The sequence below is a fragment of the Miniopterus natalensis genome, chromosome 2 (genome assembly GCF_054644295.1).
Source record: "Miniopterus natalensis isolate mMinNat1 chromosome 2, mMinNat1.hap1, whole genome shotgun sequence".
Taxonomy (NCBI): domain Eukaryota; kingdom Metazoa; phylum Chordata; class Mammalia; order Chiroptera; family Miniopteridae; genus Miniopterus; species Miniopterus natalensis.
In genome coordinates, this window is record NC_142082.1 from 183,046,646 (window position 1) to 183,062,188 (window position 15,543).

Consider the following 15,543-nt stretch of genomic DNA (forward strand, 5'->3'; position numbering starts at 1 on the left):
GACGGCAAGGGAGCGTGGAACCTGTGTGCAGCTCGTGGGCGCGCCGCGGGCCCGGCCGGCTCACCTGCCCCGCAGCGCCGACTCCAGGGCGCCCCGGCGCCGCGGCGGGCGTCTGCAGTTCCGCAGGCCGCCGCCGGGGGCGCAGGAGCCCGCGGCCCCGAGCGCCGGGGAGCGGGGCGGGCCCGCCTTCCCGTTGTTTTACGGGCCCAGGGCTTCCGCTTGGCAGGATGAAAAATTCTGGAGGCCGCTGCGCAACACTGTGAATGTGTCAGCACTACTGAGCTGCACACTTACTGGGTAAGATAAATTTTATGTTTAAGTCACAATTTAAAAATTATTTTTAAAAGATACATCACGACGCACCTATTAGAATGGTCGACATCCGGGACACCGACACGCCCCCTGCCCGGGGCGGAGCGGGAGGGACGCGCGGGCGCAGCCACCTCGGGCGGCGCGGCGGTTCCCCGGCGTTTCACCCTGTGAGCCGCCATCACGCTCCTCGGTGCTGACCCCAAGGAGTTGAAACTTACGTCCAAGCAAAGATACGGAAGTTTATAGCGGCTTTATTTGTACTTTCCAAAAGTTGGAAGCAACCAAGGTGTCTTTATTTTAAAAATATATCTGTATTGATCTCAGAGAAAGGGAGAGGGAGAGAGAAACATCAATGAAGGAGTCATTGATCGGCTGCCTCCTGCACGCCCCCCACCCCCATGGGCCCGCAGCCTGGGCATGTGCCCTGCCCGGGAATTGAACCACGACCTCCCGGATCCTAAGTCGATGCTCAACCGCTGAGCTACTGCCCGTTGTCCTTTACTGAGTGAGTGGCTACGCTGTGGTACCTTCAGACGACGGAATATCATCCGGTTCGAAAAAGAAATGAGCTATCGGCCCTGGCTGGGTAGCTCAGTTTAGCGCGTCAGTTGCGGGTTTGATCCCATGAGGGCTCATACAAGAATCAACCAATGAATGTACATGAATAAGTGGAACAAATCCATGCTTCTCTCTAAAATCAATAAAATAAAATGAGCTATCAAGCCATGAAGACATAAGAGGCAACAAATGCAAATTACTCAGTGAAAGAAACCAATCTGAAAAGGCCACATACTATGATTCCAACTATATGACATTCCGGAAAATGCAACACTATGGAAACAGTGAAAGAGATCAGTGGTTGTAGGGTTAGGGGGAGAAAGGTATAAACAGCAGCAGCACAGAGAAAAATGTTTCCACTGACTGCAGAGAGAGGGAGAGGGAGATAGAAGCATCAGTGATGAGAGTCATTGGCTGGCTGCCTCCTGCACGGCCCCTACCAGGGATCAAGCTCTATACCTGGGCATGTGCCCTGGCCCGGAACCAACTGTGACCTCCTGGTTCATGGGCTGACTTTCAACCACTGAGCCACACTGGCTGGGCCGCAGAGGATTTTTAGAGCAGCGAAAACTCCTCTGTATACTGACAGACCCATGTCGTATGTGTCCAAACCCACAGAGTGAACTCTCAGCTATGGGACTCGGGTCACTAGTTGTAACACGCGCACCACTGTGCTGGGGACTTGGTCGTGGGGGCAGTTCTGCGTGGCGGGCCGGGGGCGTATCAGAACTTTCTGCACCTTTTGCTCAATACTGCGCTGAACCTAAAACTGCTCTAAAAAGTGTATTAAATTAAATGCATAGAACTCAAAAGTGGTGAAGCAACCAGGGCCTTCTGAGCTACTCGGCTGCCCGTCGGGCCTGGACGCGGCGAGCAGCTGAGGCCGCCCGTGGAAGCGGGAAAGCTGGGGTCGGGAAGTGTGGGGCAGGGCCACTCCCGCTAACAGGCACTTCAGGAGCCGCTTGAGGAAAAACCAAGGACAAGCACAAGTGCCTCCCTCAAGCATCATCAGCAAGTCAAAGGGGGGCAGGAGCATAAAAGGCAAAATGATGAAGAATCATTTGCTGTCAGGAAAATATTTTCCCCAAGATGCAGATCTTTCAAGTTCTGTGGTTTAGCCCGTGACACCCGACGCCCACCAAGGTCACCCGAGCTGTGTTATCGCCACGTCCAGGCCCGACGGGCAGCCGAGTAGCTCAGAAGGCCCTGGTTGCTCCGCCGGTCCACGGCCCCCACAGACACCCGCCCACACCTCCGTCGGGCGCAGCAGAATGAGAAACGGGCGGCACTGCTTGATGCAGCCATTAAAACGAAATTAATCTGCCATTTCTGCAGCCCCAAATTGATGAGCACACAAGAACTCATTTATAATTGCTTATTTCTACTTCACAATATCCCTTCCAGTATTTCTGTTCTCTAAAAAAGTCCATTAACATTGCATTATTTTTTTATAACCTTTAAAATTGATGTTGATTGGAAATATGTTCTCCCATCAGCTTAAGTAAATCTGACCGTCCCCCACCGGCTGAGCCCCACCCTCCCGGGCCCAGCGGCAGAGGCCTTTCTGCTCGCAGTGGCCGCGGGGCCTGCGAGGCTGGGACTGGCTGGACCAGACGGCGGCCTCCTCCGCAGAACCAAAGCCACCTTTGCGGGCTGGAATGGGGGGAGAAAGAGACGCATTTGCTTTATATTAAATAAAAAAGGAAACAAGGTTAAAATGAAGTTTATTATTTTTTTGAATTTTTTTTTTAAATAAAACTGTTTGTGAAACAGCTATTTTATCCCCACGGCAGAGTGACCCCTGAAAGATGCACTAACCCCTTCTTAAGGCCTTAACAAGAATTTTTTTTGTACTTTTTTCTTTTTTTTAAAACTCAGATATTTAAAAATTATACACTTTACAAAACAAAACACAACATAAAGACTCACGTAGCGTGGGGCTGCTCAACTGACAGGCCCCCTTTCCTTTATAAAAATGAAGCAAAAAGAAAACGGGCTAAGCGGGTGGCCTGGTCAGCTCGCCCCCACTGCGCAGAGCCCCGCCCGGGCCAGTGCCTCCGCCCAGATGTCCTGTCCTGTCCTGTCCCCCTGGCGCGGCACCGTGGCCTGCAATGGCCCTGCCTGCCGTGCACTCCTGAGGCCTCAGGTTCTCACCGCCAGTGACCCAGCACACAGCTGTGACCTCAGGGCATCTGCCAATTTCACCCCCCAAAAAAGATAAAAAAATTTAAAATAATAAATAAATAGTGTTTCTGGAAATGAAAAAATTTATTTTTGTTTAAACATCATTCTTCACTCTGAAAACATGGACCTCCCCACTTCCCTCCCCCAACCTTCCCACTTTGAGAGAAATTATGGACAAAGGACGGTTTGGTGTGGCCCGGCCGCTTCAGCCGGGCCTAGCGATCTGGGAACAGGGAGGCAGGCTGGCCGCGGAGCCACACCGGTCCTTCATGAGATGAGTTTGCTGAGTTCAAATTCACATTTAAATTTCACTGTTACTGGAACCAATTTGGAGTTCTTTAACTAGATAATTTTAAAATAGAATCAAAAGGGACAGCGCACCTTTCATTTAAACAAAGTCTTTCCAGACTAAAAATAGATTTTTATATATATATTTTTATCCCTCCCTTTTAATTCCCCCCTCCCTTTCCCATCACCCGATCCCTCCCCCCTCCCCCCACATTGTCACTATGGAGATTGTGTCCATGGAAACAGCCATTCTGACTTCTTGGGCCTTTCTTTCCTGCAATATCAGGTTTGCGTGTGATGTAAGGACTTGGGAGGAGGTGCTGGCGGCAGGCACGGCGGGGCGGGGCGGGGCGGGGCTGCACAGGACAATTTCCATTCCATCCGAGGGCCCGCCACCTTCTCATCTCCACAGTCTCACCTGGAAGACAGAACAGACACTGGGTGCTGCACTCTCCACATGGTCCAGCAGCCACGGACACCGTGAATGAGCTGCTGACCTGGGAGACATCCAAGACCTGTGGTAGAGCCACCGGGTAGCTCTGGGAAGGAGACACAGCTAAGGAGCAATGACCTGCGCCTGCGGCGGACAAGACTAAGGGCCCCTCACGGAGTGTTTGCTGCCCAGAGCACAGAAAAAACTGAGACCAGGAGAGAACTTGACCATCCTGGCGGGGGCTGCCTTGGAGTGGGGCAGCCCTTCAGTGACCCTTGTTCAGGAGCCCTCCACCTGAGGCCTGTCGTGGGCTCAGCACCTTGTGGCACAGCACGGTCCTCGCAGAGGTGGCCGAGCACCCAGCCAGCCTTCAGAAGAGCCGGCTTGCGGTGAGCTCTGTGCTTACTGAACCCTGTCCCCTGGGCCCCTGCAGCTGGAGTCTCCCTCCTCTTGCAGCCCAGGCTCCGGGTTCAGGAAGACCCTGACCACGCACATTGGGCAGGTGGGGGTGTGCCAATGGCCTCCCATGTGCAAAGGTCTCAGAGAGACACGCAGTTTCTGAGGAATTTGGTCCAGAGACCTGGCCCAGAAGCCAAGAGCGGTGCAGCCTCACCCGCGCTTGCCCATCACAGGGATCTTGGGAGGGGCTCACCTTGCCACTGCCCCCAACAAACAAAACCCAGGTATCAGCCCTTTCATTTCCACAAAACTGACTAATATGAAAGGCTTAAGGCTGGCCTGTGTGCACGAGCTCAGAATGTTCTAGTTAAAGCACATGCACACACTGCTCTTGCCAAAGCGACTCGTAGCAGAGAGCACAGGTAGCTAGAAAGATACACTGCAGAGAGAGCAGGACAGTGTGCCCACGGAAACCCCAGACTCTGGCGCCAGGCCCTAGGGACACAGGTCAGCAGTGGACCCACCCGGTCACTCTCAAGTTGTCCATGGTGACAGTGTGACTTCCCAGGAGGTCGTGCCAGCTCTCGTGGTCCACTCACCCAGAGACTCTCTAGGCGACACTCAGGCTTTCCTGAGGCCAAGGCTGCCGGCACAGAGGAGAGGTAGCTTCCTCTGATGCCACCCCAGGAACCCAAAAGTCCTTTGTAAATACGACAAAGGTGCAACTAATGAGGGGACCTTGAGCAATGACCAGAGGGGGCAAACCTTGCTGGGGACGCAGGACACTGGTGATGTGAAGAGGACAGATGCTACACACCCTGCACGGCTCTGCTCATGGCGAGAGCACAGGGCAAGGCCTGCCCTCCCCCAGGGCTGGGCAGACTGTGGCTCCCGCCCCATCCTGCCCCTCACTCCAGCCTCCCCACAGGGACTGTCCCCCAGGCTCAGATATGAGACTGGCCCAAATACATGATACCTTGAATGGAGTGGGAACACTACTTCCAAAAAACCTGATCCTTTGATAGGGAGACTAGAACATTTTTGAAGCACCTACTATGTGCCAGGCACTCTGTCAGTGGTTTTACAGACACTATTTCTTGGTAACGCAGAGGCTACCCTGTATCTTGGTGGAGCTGAGAGGTGACACATGCAGCCCAAAGCCAGATAGCTGGTTGGCAGTGGGACCGGGGCTCACATCCAACAGAGCATTTTTTTACTGGGCCCGGGATTCTGCCTTTGAGCCTCAATGGCTGCGTGGTCCTGGCAGACCACGCGGACATGGCAGAGCCAGGGAGCAGATGCTGAGCCAGCTGCAGCCCCGCACTGACGATCTGCCACGTTCTCTCTAAAAAGGCATCTCGATGCCTGGCTACTGGCGAGCAGGGCTTCACCTTGGGCCAAAGCCTCCCACCACTCCCTGCCCCGCACCTCCACACCCTCGGCTTCAGCTCTGTGGCCGGCACCTGGACGCTCAGGGCCCAGGCCGCCCTGTGCCCTCCACCCAGACACCAGGCCCACGTCTCCAGCTGCAGCAGGAACGTAGCCTGGCTGGGGCCCCTGTAGGCCCGCCTGTGGAGGGGCGGAGCGGTCTCTCTCCGAATCTTACTGACCGGCCAGGGCCACAGCCAGGTGAGCGAACACCTCCGGGGGCATGAACTCCTTTAACCACGATTCCCTCACATGCCCTCTCTGGGCAAACACAGGCCTGGCCCCCGTCCTCACCGTGTGGACAGTGGAGATGCAGGTGACAGTAAAGAGATGGCTGGGAATTGAGGAGATGCTGGGAAGGCTGCAGAGGGGGGAGGGCGGCTCAGACAGGGACAGAGAAGCAGGGCCTCTATGAGAAAGTGAGGCTGAGGCTGAGTCGGAGTCTGTCACCTGAGGACGGGAGGTGGAGTGCTCCTGCTCCTGCTGTCACCTGAGGATGGGAGGCAGAGTGCTCCCGGCCCAGGGAACTAACTGCGTTAGCCCAGAGGGAGGAAGCCCAGCCTCCAAGGGCCAGGAACTGGCACAGCATCGCTGGAGACACCACAGGCCCTCGGAGGCACGGTTAGGACTCTAAACGTGATGAGCGCCTCTGCAGCAGAGAAGGGACAGAACGGGAGGGACTCCTGCTGACGGCGGTGCAGCTCCTGAGGGGCGGGGTCTGCGCAGGGCAGCAAGTGGGGAGGGACAGCCGGGGGAAGGGGCTCCAGGTGGGGACACTCGCTCCTACACCGCAGGCTGCGTGTGACATTCCAACCAGAGGCTGAGGCCTCACCCCAGGCTGCGCTGGGCACATTACAAGTATTTCTTAACTGAATCCTCAAAAGGCATTAGTTCTCCTTTTATGGAAGGAGAAATGGAAGCAAAGAGATCTAAGTGGCCCAACCATGGTCACAGAGCACTGTCCGCTCTGGGAGAAAGTGAGACCCACACGTACACCCACTGTCCCCTCTCTACCTGTCCTCAGCATGGACCCCGGATGAACACTCCTCTCGGGTGGGGGCTGTGACTCTGTCCCTGCTCACCAGGGATCAGCACAGTCAGTCCCCAGGGGGCTGACGGCACCTGGGCCTGAATGACAGCGAGGCCTGCAGTGTGACTGCTGGACTGAGGGACCAGGACAAAGGGTCCTGCCTGGTGGGGACAGCAGATAAGACAAACATTTTAGGTGTTCAAGATAGGATGCAGTATGTCTGTCCTTTGCCTCCAGAGGTAAATGTTTGGCCTCGACAGACTGGAAACGGCCACACTGGGGGGCCACTTGTCACTGAGCGCTGGTTTCTAGTGTGTAAACAGGGACAGCAACGCCAACCTCCGAGGAGTGAATGAGGCTTCTGTCCCTCTGCAGGGCAGGGCTGCCAGCTGGCAGGGCCCAGGAGTGGGTGGAGTAGAAGAACATGGTGAACAAAACTCATACGTCCAAGAAGCCCAGGGCCCAACTTCCCCTTTTTCTCACACAAGCGGGAATCCCACGACAAACAGTTCTTTCCCAGCCAGGTCTCCCAGGACACTTCCAGGGAGTCAGCGTCGTCAACAGAGAAGGCAGTGCTGACTCCTGGCTGGCAGAGCCGGCCCAGGCACAACGACCCCATCAAGCCCAGGGACACAGAGAAGGGCCAAGAGAAACATCTTGAAGAGCCAGCCAGGGTGCTGTGCTGCCTTGAGGGTGGCTCAGGGGAAAGGACCTCGCTGGATTGTTTCCTTCGACCCAATTGCCTGCCCTGTTCCCCCACCCCCACCCCACCCCACCCCCAGGGCAGGAACTCGCCACATTCTGAAGTGAAGTCTGTTTTCCAAGGTCACCGTTAGGTGGTCCAGGCCCAGCACCCCGTCGGGTCTCAGATGCCTGAGTAGACAGGCCCTTCCTTTCAGAAGCAGAGTCCCCCCCAGGGGCGTCTCTGAGACAGCGGGCCCAGCACCATCCTGTAGCGTCAGGTGCCCAGGTTACATTTTGGTTTTTCTTTCTTCTCGCTCCAGTTTTCCTCACCCCCAGGGACTCGGGGAGGGCGGGGACTGGGAGGGAGCCGGCAGGGGGCAGTGGGCCTGCTGCTTCCAGAGCCCTAAGTCCCGTGACCCCACTCACAGACCCCATGCCAGCCTTGACCACGGCCCATGGACGCACTCACACAGAGCACAGCTCCATCTTGTGAGATTTTCAGAATAAAACGAAATCGGATGCTAAAGTCTACTAAATCTTTGAGGGGATTTTCCTTTCCTTTGTATTTCTGCAGAAAAAAAAAAAAAATCCTTCATAGTACTGAGGAAAAAAAGATTTCAAATAACAGAACTTGGGGAATTTTTTGTTTTTCAAAGGAAAACCCACCATAAGCTTTACAGATAATTAGAAGACCCGCCTGGCTGGAAGCCTTTCTGAGGTGGGGAGGAGCCGTGGCCCCCACCCCAGGGGCCGTCGGGCAGCCTGCTGCATCCCGCCCTCAGGACCACCGTGACCTGCCAGGCCCGACTTCAGAGGAGCCACCTTGGAGCCCTGCGGCAACGGGGCAGTTTAAAGCCCCACCGCCTTCCCTAAGCAACAAACGGCAAAACATTTTCTCCACCTGGTGTTGGCAGCGCGCGGTTAAAGGCTCGCTGCAGCCCGGCCGGGCGAGCAGAGCAGAGGCCAGGACACCCAGTGGGAGCGTGGCAGGGGCGCCACCCCAACTCCCAACTCACCTGTGCTTGCTGTACTTTCCATTCCCACGGCACACTGCCCCCCTCACCCCCGCTCCGACTGCTCTGTGCTGAGGCTGCCTTTCGCTGTCTTGTTCTGCAAGGCGGGGAGGGGGCATGGGAGGGGAGGCTGACGCCGGCAACGCCGAGGAGACAGGCGGAGGGACAGAGGAATGAGCGCGAGGGTCAGGGCAGCAGAGGGGAGGAAAGGAACAGCACATGGAAAGGAGAGAAAAAGCAGAGTCAGTATTGAGGGACAAACAGGAGATACTCAGACAGGGTTTTCTGAGGCAAAATGTCACCATTAAAAAAGGGAAGTTTAAAAAACAAAACCATGTAGTTAAGTAAAAATAGACAGAACTGCAAGATCCTAAGACCCATCTCTGGAAATAATTTTAAAAGAAAAGTGAGCATGTTTCAGGGGCATTTTGAGGGCAGACCTGTCAGGATGACCTCTTTCTAGTACTTTCTGGTCCTACTTGGATACTGAAGACTGTGTGCGGCCAGTGACCACCAGATGTCAGTGTGGCCTCAGCCGGAGGGGAGAGGGCCGCTGCAGGGAATTCCAGGCGGTGTCTCCACCCCTCACCCTCTCCCCTTCCTTCTCCACGTGCTCTCCTCTCCACACGCTGGTATCTCAGACACAGACCATCGCCCCCTATCTTCGGTACTTTCTCAGAAGATGTGACCGAGAGAGCACCTCTTGAACCAAGTAGGAAATAAGGCAGCAGCAGCTCCTCAATTGCCAGCTGTGGACTCTGGGGCCATTTCTGCTGAAGTAAAACCTGGAAGAGGCTGAGTTTCCCCCAAGCCTGGAGTAAGCTCCATTCCCCCTGGCCTGGGAAAATGTCTTTGTTTATGTATCAAGGCCTACACAACCAGCCTTCCCTCACGCCAACCTGTGAACTGGGGTTCCATTAAATTAAAGTGGAAATCAGTAGTTTTATTCAGTTTGATTTTCTAATTTCTTGTAACAAACAAGATTCTCTCCAACACACTTCTCCCAGTGTCCCCATGCCACTTGGGGTGCCGACCCCATGCCACAGGTCTTCTGGGGCCAGAAGCAGGTGAGGTGGCCGTGGTCCTGCGATGTCTGCAGGCTTTTCAGGTGGAGCCCCACCCGATGCCCTGCTGGGAGTGGCTCTGGGGACTCTGACTCACCTTGTGCTTGGGGCACCTCACCGAGAAGTTCTCCTCATGTAGCAAACAATCTGCAAGACAGAAGGGGACAGTCAACCAGAGCTGGCAAGTGGCACAGGTGAATGGGCCAGAACTGAGAGAGTCAGACATGGCGATAAGAGGTCCCCACACTGTGATTTCTAACAGGAAAACATTAGAGACACCCCAAGTAAATATGGTACCCCAACATGATGAAATATCACTTAAAAACTAACATTTCAAAATAGTTTATGGTGTACGGGAAACACACATGATGCAAAATCGCTTGGAAAACCAGGATATATAAGTGTGAGTACAATCCCAATTTTATCAGGATGCTTTACGTGCATTAAAAAAGGGCAAAGGAAATCTACCAAATTATACCTCAGTTTTCTTTGGGCAGTAACGTTACAGGTGATTTAATTTTTTCTGTATCTCCATCATTTTATCATATTGTTTCAATAATCAGAAACAATCTGATTCTAGGCTAAGCTTACCCTACAGACCCAGCCAAAGCTTCCTGGTGGAAACAGAGTCCACAGGCACCGCTTCCCCTGTCAAGAGCCACGTGTTGCAGATAGGAAGGAGGCCAGGCCTGCGAGCCCGCTGACCCCTTCGCCCCACAGCCCACGGAGGCAGGGAAAAGCTCTCCACACGAGCCACATAATCCACGCTAAATGCTTCAGAGCAGAGAAACCCCGTGAAGGGGCTATTAATCCTTGGAGGAAAATGATTCATTCCAACTTCTAACACGGTGACAGCGTCCTCGATGACAGCCTCCAGGTGAGTCAAACTCTATGGCACCAGGGTAGTGCGAGGTGCAGGCGAGGAAATCTCATTAGAGAGTCCATGCTGCACACCACAGCTCCCAGAGACCGACAGCCAGGTCACTGGTGCAAGATGTGGTGGCAGAATGCTAATAAATATTGATCGCACATTCTCAGACTGCTCCCAGGCACCATGGCGGGAGGTAGCCACGGTACTTAGCCTTGTTAAATTTACAGTTTAACTCACGTTTAAATGGAGGTCCAGATTAGCAGCCTGAGTACCCAAAGATTTCAAGGGAGAAGGTAACAAAGCAAAGGGACACACAAATGAAAGACCCGAGGCCCTCTTATCCTACACTAATTAAAAAGGCCTTTTCATCATCTGGCTTAGGCACCAGCCCTACTCCCCTCCAGAGTCCTGGAATGTCTATGAGGCAGACCCTGGGGCCCGAGAACTCGGCAAGCCTGCGCCCCTCCCCCACAAGCACGGAGCGAGGCAGTAAATGAAGTGTGTTAATTTAAAACCCACAAGTACACGGCGTGACCAGGGCTCCTGCTGCGCAATCTGCCGGAGAGAGCTTCCGAGCAGCAAGGGGTAGCAAGGCGCTCTCGGGAGGCCTTCTCCTTAGCTGGGCGCTGGCAGCGCTGCTGCTTGCTGGCAGTGTCTCTAGTTTGAGCCAAAAAGAATAGCTGAGCTCACGTAGGGTGGCACTCTCATGCCACAGCGGTTTTCAGAAAGGACGAGGGGACCACGTCAGTTGGCAAAGGTGCACCAGCAAGGCAGAGGTGCCTCAGTTCCCTGCACAGCAGCGAACAGCTGAGATGCACCATTAGTAAAACACATCTAAAGTTAGGAAACATGTTCCCTTTAAGTTAAAAAGCAGAAAAGAAATAAAACAATGCAAGTACACACTAAAGGCAGCTTGGAACTAATGCCAGGTACTTGTGGAAATGGAAGTCTCCTAAACACATCTGCCAGAGACACCTGAAGGGCACTGGGACCTGTCCCTGCTCAAGGAAAAGCCAAGAGTGGTAGGAAGAGCAGTAAAGCTCTTCCAAGTCTCTCAATATGTTCCCTAGAAGCCCCTGGCGATGTCCTACAGGACTGGGCAGAGAGCCCTGCCAGCACTGCCACAGCGAGGTCAAAGCAAAGGGCTTGCTGACCGTCACACAAGCTGGGAAAGGCTCACAAGGTTGTCTGGTCAACAAGATGGCTTCCAGACAGCAAACCTCAACGGCCCAGCAGGGTCAGCTTACTTCTCTCTTTGAGCTTAAATGCAAGTGGACTTTGTGGCGCTCCTCCTAGCAAGCCCTGCGATGCCTACACGCAGCCATGCAGACCCAGGCTGCAGACGGTGAGCGCAAGGAGGGGGTTCTGATGAAGACGCTCTGGCTCTGCCGGGGCCCCAGACACCGTCTGGCTTAGCTCCAGTGGACCTGAGCTCGTGAGCACTTATCTTGACAGAATCCAGGCTGGGGCGGCAGCCTCACCCTGCTTTGCTGAGGGTAACAGGCAGCAGGAGGAAGACAGGCCCCAGAACTGGTTTCTGCGGTGCCGGCACCCAGCGGCCTCTCCAGGGAGGGGCCAGACACCAGCCATTCCTAATGGCCCACCCACGGCCTCCCAGCTGTGCTCCTACCTTCCCAAGGAGGAGTCCCCCCAGGCATGGTTCTTTAAGAGCACGGGAATTGCTAAGGCGCCAGCGCTCTTTTCCTTTGGTCTTAATCATTGTGGCTCATTGCATTAAATATATTAAACCTTTTTTTTTTTTTTTTAAACCAGCACTCACATTCTTATCACTGCATTTCCCACCTGGAGCCAAATCCGGTGCCTGTGACATAAGCTACACAAAACAGCTAACCATTACGTCACAAATGTATGCGGGGAGCTGCACGGGCCACAGAGCCTCCTGGAACAGACTCTGTTCCCATGAAGATGTCCCCAGCTATCAAAGTTTCTCCAAGACATCAACAGCTCTGAAAGGTCTGGGTGGTGGGCAGCAAGGCAGAGGTGAAAATGTCCAACATTTCCTCACTCCATACAGAGTAGAGAAAAGGACTCTCAGACTTGGGACTTATTTGCCTTATAACTGGAAAGAAGGTTGCTCAGCGACTGCCTTTCTTGGATGCAAAGGTCCTTCATACACAGAAGAGGATTCCTAAAGACAGGGAGGGAAAAACACAAGCACCGGCCCGCAGGGCAGCAGGGTGACTGTGACTAGGGTCCATCAAAGAGCCCAAAAATGCACAAGACATGGTCACCTTGTGAAGCTACAGCTGCTAGGCCAGCAAAGCCAGGGGGCCAAGTCCCTGCTGACCCAGGCAGCCTCCCTCTTGCTGGATGCTCGGCCACCAACTTCTGCCAAATAGAGATGTTACCTACTTTCCTGGCAGGCCACACAAGACAGACTCAAACAGAGAGAGGGACAAATGCCATATTTACTAACCCTCAGTGGTAAAGCAGCCCCACTGGGGAGGAGAAAAGCCCTGTGCCTTTCCTAGAGAACCCCAACCCACCCCCCAGCTTGACCAAGGTGGCGCCAAGCCACGAACTGTCCAGTCGCTAGCCACACATGGCCAGGTACATTTCAGTTTAAATAAACTAGTAAGCCTGCCCCTCATTCCCACTAGCCACATTTCGGTGCTCAGTGGTCACCCATAGCTGTGGCTACTGTACTGGAGCGTGTAGAACATTCCCACCATCGCAGGAAGCTCTGTTGAGCAGCCCTGCTTAATTCCTTGAGAAACTACCAGAAGGAAGGCCAGGGGCCCCAGTGTGCAGACAGTGTACTCCTGGGGGGCAGGAGGCCACCTGCCTGTGTTCCCCTGACAATTCCAGGCAGAGCCTCAGTGCAGGAGTCCACCTTTACCTGGCCACCGAGTGGGAGAGCTGACTCTTGCAGCATTCTCCATATAAGAATCTTCATTTAAAAACCACAAAGCTGAAACTAGAAAATAAAACAAACATTCTGATGCCCAGGCAATATGAAAATGAGAAAAGGCAAAGAACGGTTGGCTCTTGAGAGAGTAGCATTTAACAGCCGTTCTACAGAATATGCCTGAACGCCACCCCAGGAGAAGTACAGCTTAGACTCAACAGGGAAGCAGGGCCAGGCCAAAACCCACACCTCCTGCACTGACATTTCTAGGCACCCTGGCCACCAGCTGCCCCTCAGTGCTGCAAACACACACTTTTATGAGAATCTAACTTTGGCATAAACATCATCTTTCTGTACCTTTTTTTTTTTTTTTAGCTGCTCCTCCTCCAGAAACTTGGAAAGAAAAGAGGGAGGAAAAAAAAAAAAAAAAAAAAGAAGGAAAGAAAAGAGGGAGGAAGGAAAGGAGGGACAGAGAAGGGAGTGAAAGGCAGGGTGGCGGCTGAAGGGCACCTCAGGCGTGTGACTGTGCTGGGGGGAGGCGGCTGAGGCGAACCCAGATTCTCTCCGCACCTGTCAGATGCATGTGCTCTTCGCCTCTGTACCCGCTTCCATTGCCCAGCGAGCCACGCTCCCCCCCCAAATCCACACCAACCCCACCTCCCAGAGACAGCACGGCTGCTCCCAGGGAAGTCATGTTCCCCAGAACCCAGGAAGACGCAGACAACAGGCACCACGCCACTCGCTGCACTGTCTACCTGTCCATTTTCTCTCCCTCCTGACTGCAAGCATCGGATGAGGGCCAGCTGTGTGAAGGGCTTAGACACACCCAATGCTCAGAAAGTCACTGGTGAAAACACCCACTGAGGAGACAAGAGTTTAGAAGAGAAAGGGTTTTCCCAGGCTGTTGAAGTTGAGTCAGAACTCAAGTCTTCTGCGTCAACCACTGGATGGCACTTCTTGGACAAAAGCTTTTTCTTCTTTCAGACAGTTATCACACAGCCAAACACTGCTCTGATCATCTCAGTGCACTTGGAAACCCTTTCATGATACAAACACTCCACAAACTAGGAACACAGGGAGCTTCCTTAGCTGCTTGAGAACATCTATGAAAAATCCACAGCTATCATCAAATTTAGTGGGCCAGAAACAAAACAAGGGTGTCGGCTCTCGCCTCTTCCATCCAACACTAAACTAGAAGTTTTAGCCAGGGCAATCAGGCAAGAAAAAGAAGGCATCTGATTGGAAAGAAAAACGTGAAACTATTTGCAAATGACATAACTTGTATACAGAAACTCACTACAAAACTATTATAACTAAATCGATGAGTTGAGAAAAGTTGCAGGATGTAAGATCAATATAACAAAATCAATTGTATTTCTATACACTCACAATGAAAAATCAGAAAATTCAATTTAAAAATTCCACTTATAATCACACCAAAAATAAAAAAATAATAACTTTAACAAAAAAATGAAAAACTTAGACTCTGAAAACTACAACACATTGCTAAAAGAAATTAGAAACTATAATAAAAGGAAAGACATCCATGATCATGCATGGGAAGACAGACTATTGTTAAGATGATGATATCCCTAATTGTTCTGCAGATTAATGCAAGCCCTATAAAAGCTTCAATGGCCATTTTTTACAGAAATTGACAAGTTGATCTTAAAATTCATATGGAACAACAAACCCACAATAGCCAAAACAACCTTAAACAAAAGGAACAAAATTGGAGGACTCCCACTTCCCAATTTCAAAATGTACTACAAAGCTATAGTAATCAAGACAGTGTGAACTGGAGAGTCCAGAAATAAGCACATACTTCTATGGTCAACTGGTTTTCAACAAAGGTGCTAAGATCACTGAATGAGTAAAGATCAGTATTTTCTACAAATGGTGCTGGGGCAACTGGAATCCATGTGCAAAAAAACAAATTGGACTCTGGCTTCACACCATGTATAAAAATTAACTCAGGATGGATCAAAGACTCATGTCAGGGCTAAAGTTATAAAACTTGTAAGAGAAAACATGGGCATAAATCTTTGTGATTCTGGATTACGCAATGGTTTCTGAGATATAAGAAAAAGGAAGGAGGAACAAAAGAAAAAACAGATCCATTGGACTTTACCAAAGATGTGCAACATCATTAGCCATCAGGGGAATGCAAATCAGAATCACGAGATGCCACTTCACACCCACGGGATGGCTAAGAACCAGCCCTGGCCGGTGTGGCTCAGCTGGATGGGGATCGTCCCATGCACAGGGAGGTTGCTGGTTTAATTCCTGGTCCAGGGCACATGCCTGGGTCACTGGCTCCACCCCTGGTGGGGCGTGCAGGAGGCAGCTGACCGATGTTGCACTCTCACACAGATGTTTCTCTTTCTCTCCTCCTTCCTCCTCTCTAAGA

At 52.6% G+C, this 15,543-nt stretch overlaps 1 protein-coding gene and 1 long non-coding RNA gene across 3 annotated transcripts in view; one reads left to right on the forward strand and one right to left on the reverse strand.

Moving 5' to 3' along the window:
• The first annotated feature begins 183 nt into the window (after window positions 1–183).
• LOC148093952 (uncharacterized) lies at window positions 184–2,727 on the forward strand. Its single transcript, XR_015714087.1, has 2 exons — window positions 184–297; window positions 2,367–2,727. It is a non-coding gene; the product is annotated as an uncharacterized LOC148093952 (long non-coding RNA).
• TCF20 (transcription factor 20) overlaps window positions 2,578–15,543 on the reverse strand; it is a 43,402-nt gene continuing 30,436 nt past the window's right edge. Inside the window, exons 3-5 of one of the 2 annotated variants that reach the window (XM_016210253.2) lie at window positions 9,491–9,540; window positions 8,333–8,459; window positions 2,578–3,760 (exon numbers count right to left, since the gene is read on the reverse strand). In XM_016210253.2, the coding sequence (XP_016065739.2) occupies window positions 8,376–8,459; window positions 9,491–9,540 (134 nt within the window). In that variant the 3' untranslated portion in view covers window positions 2,578–3,760; window positions 8,333–8,375. The remainder of the gene's footprint in view (window positions 3,761–8,332; window positions 8,460–9,490; window positions 9,541–15,543) is intronic. The other variant, XM_016210254.2, reaches the window with a different exon arrangement.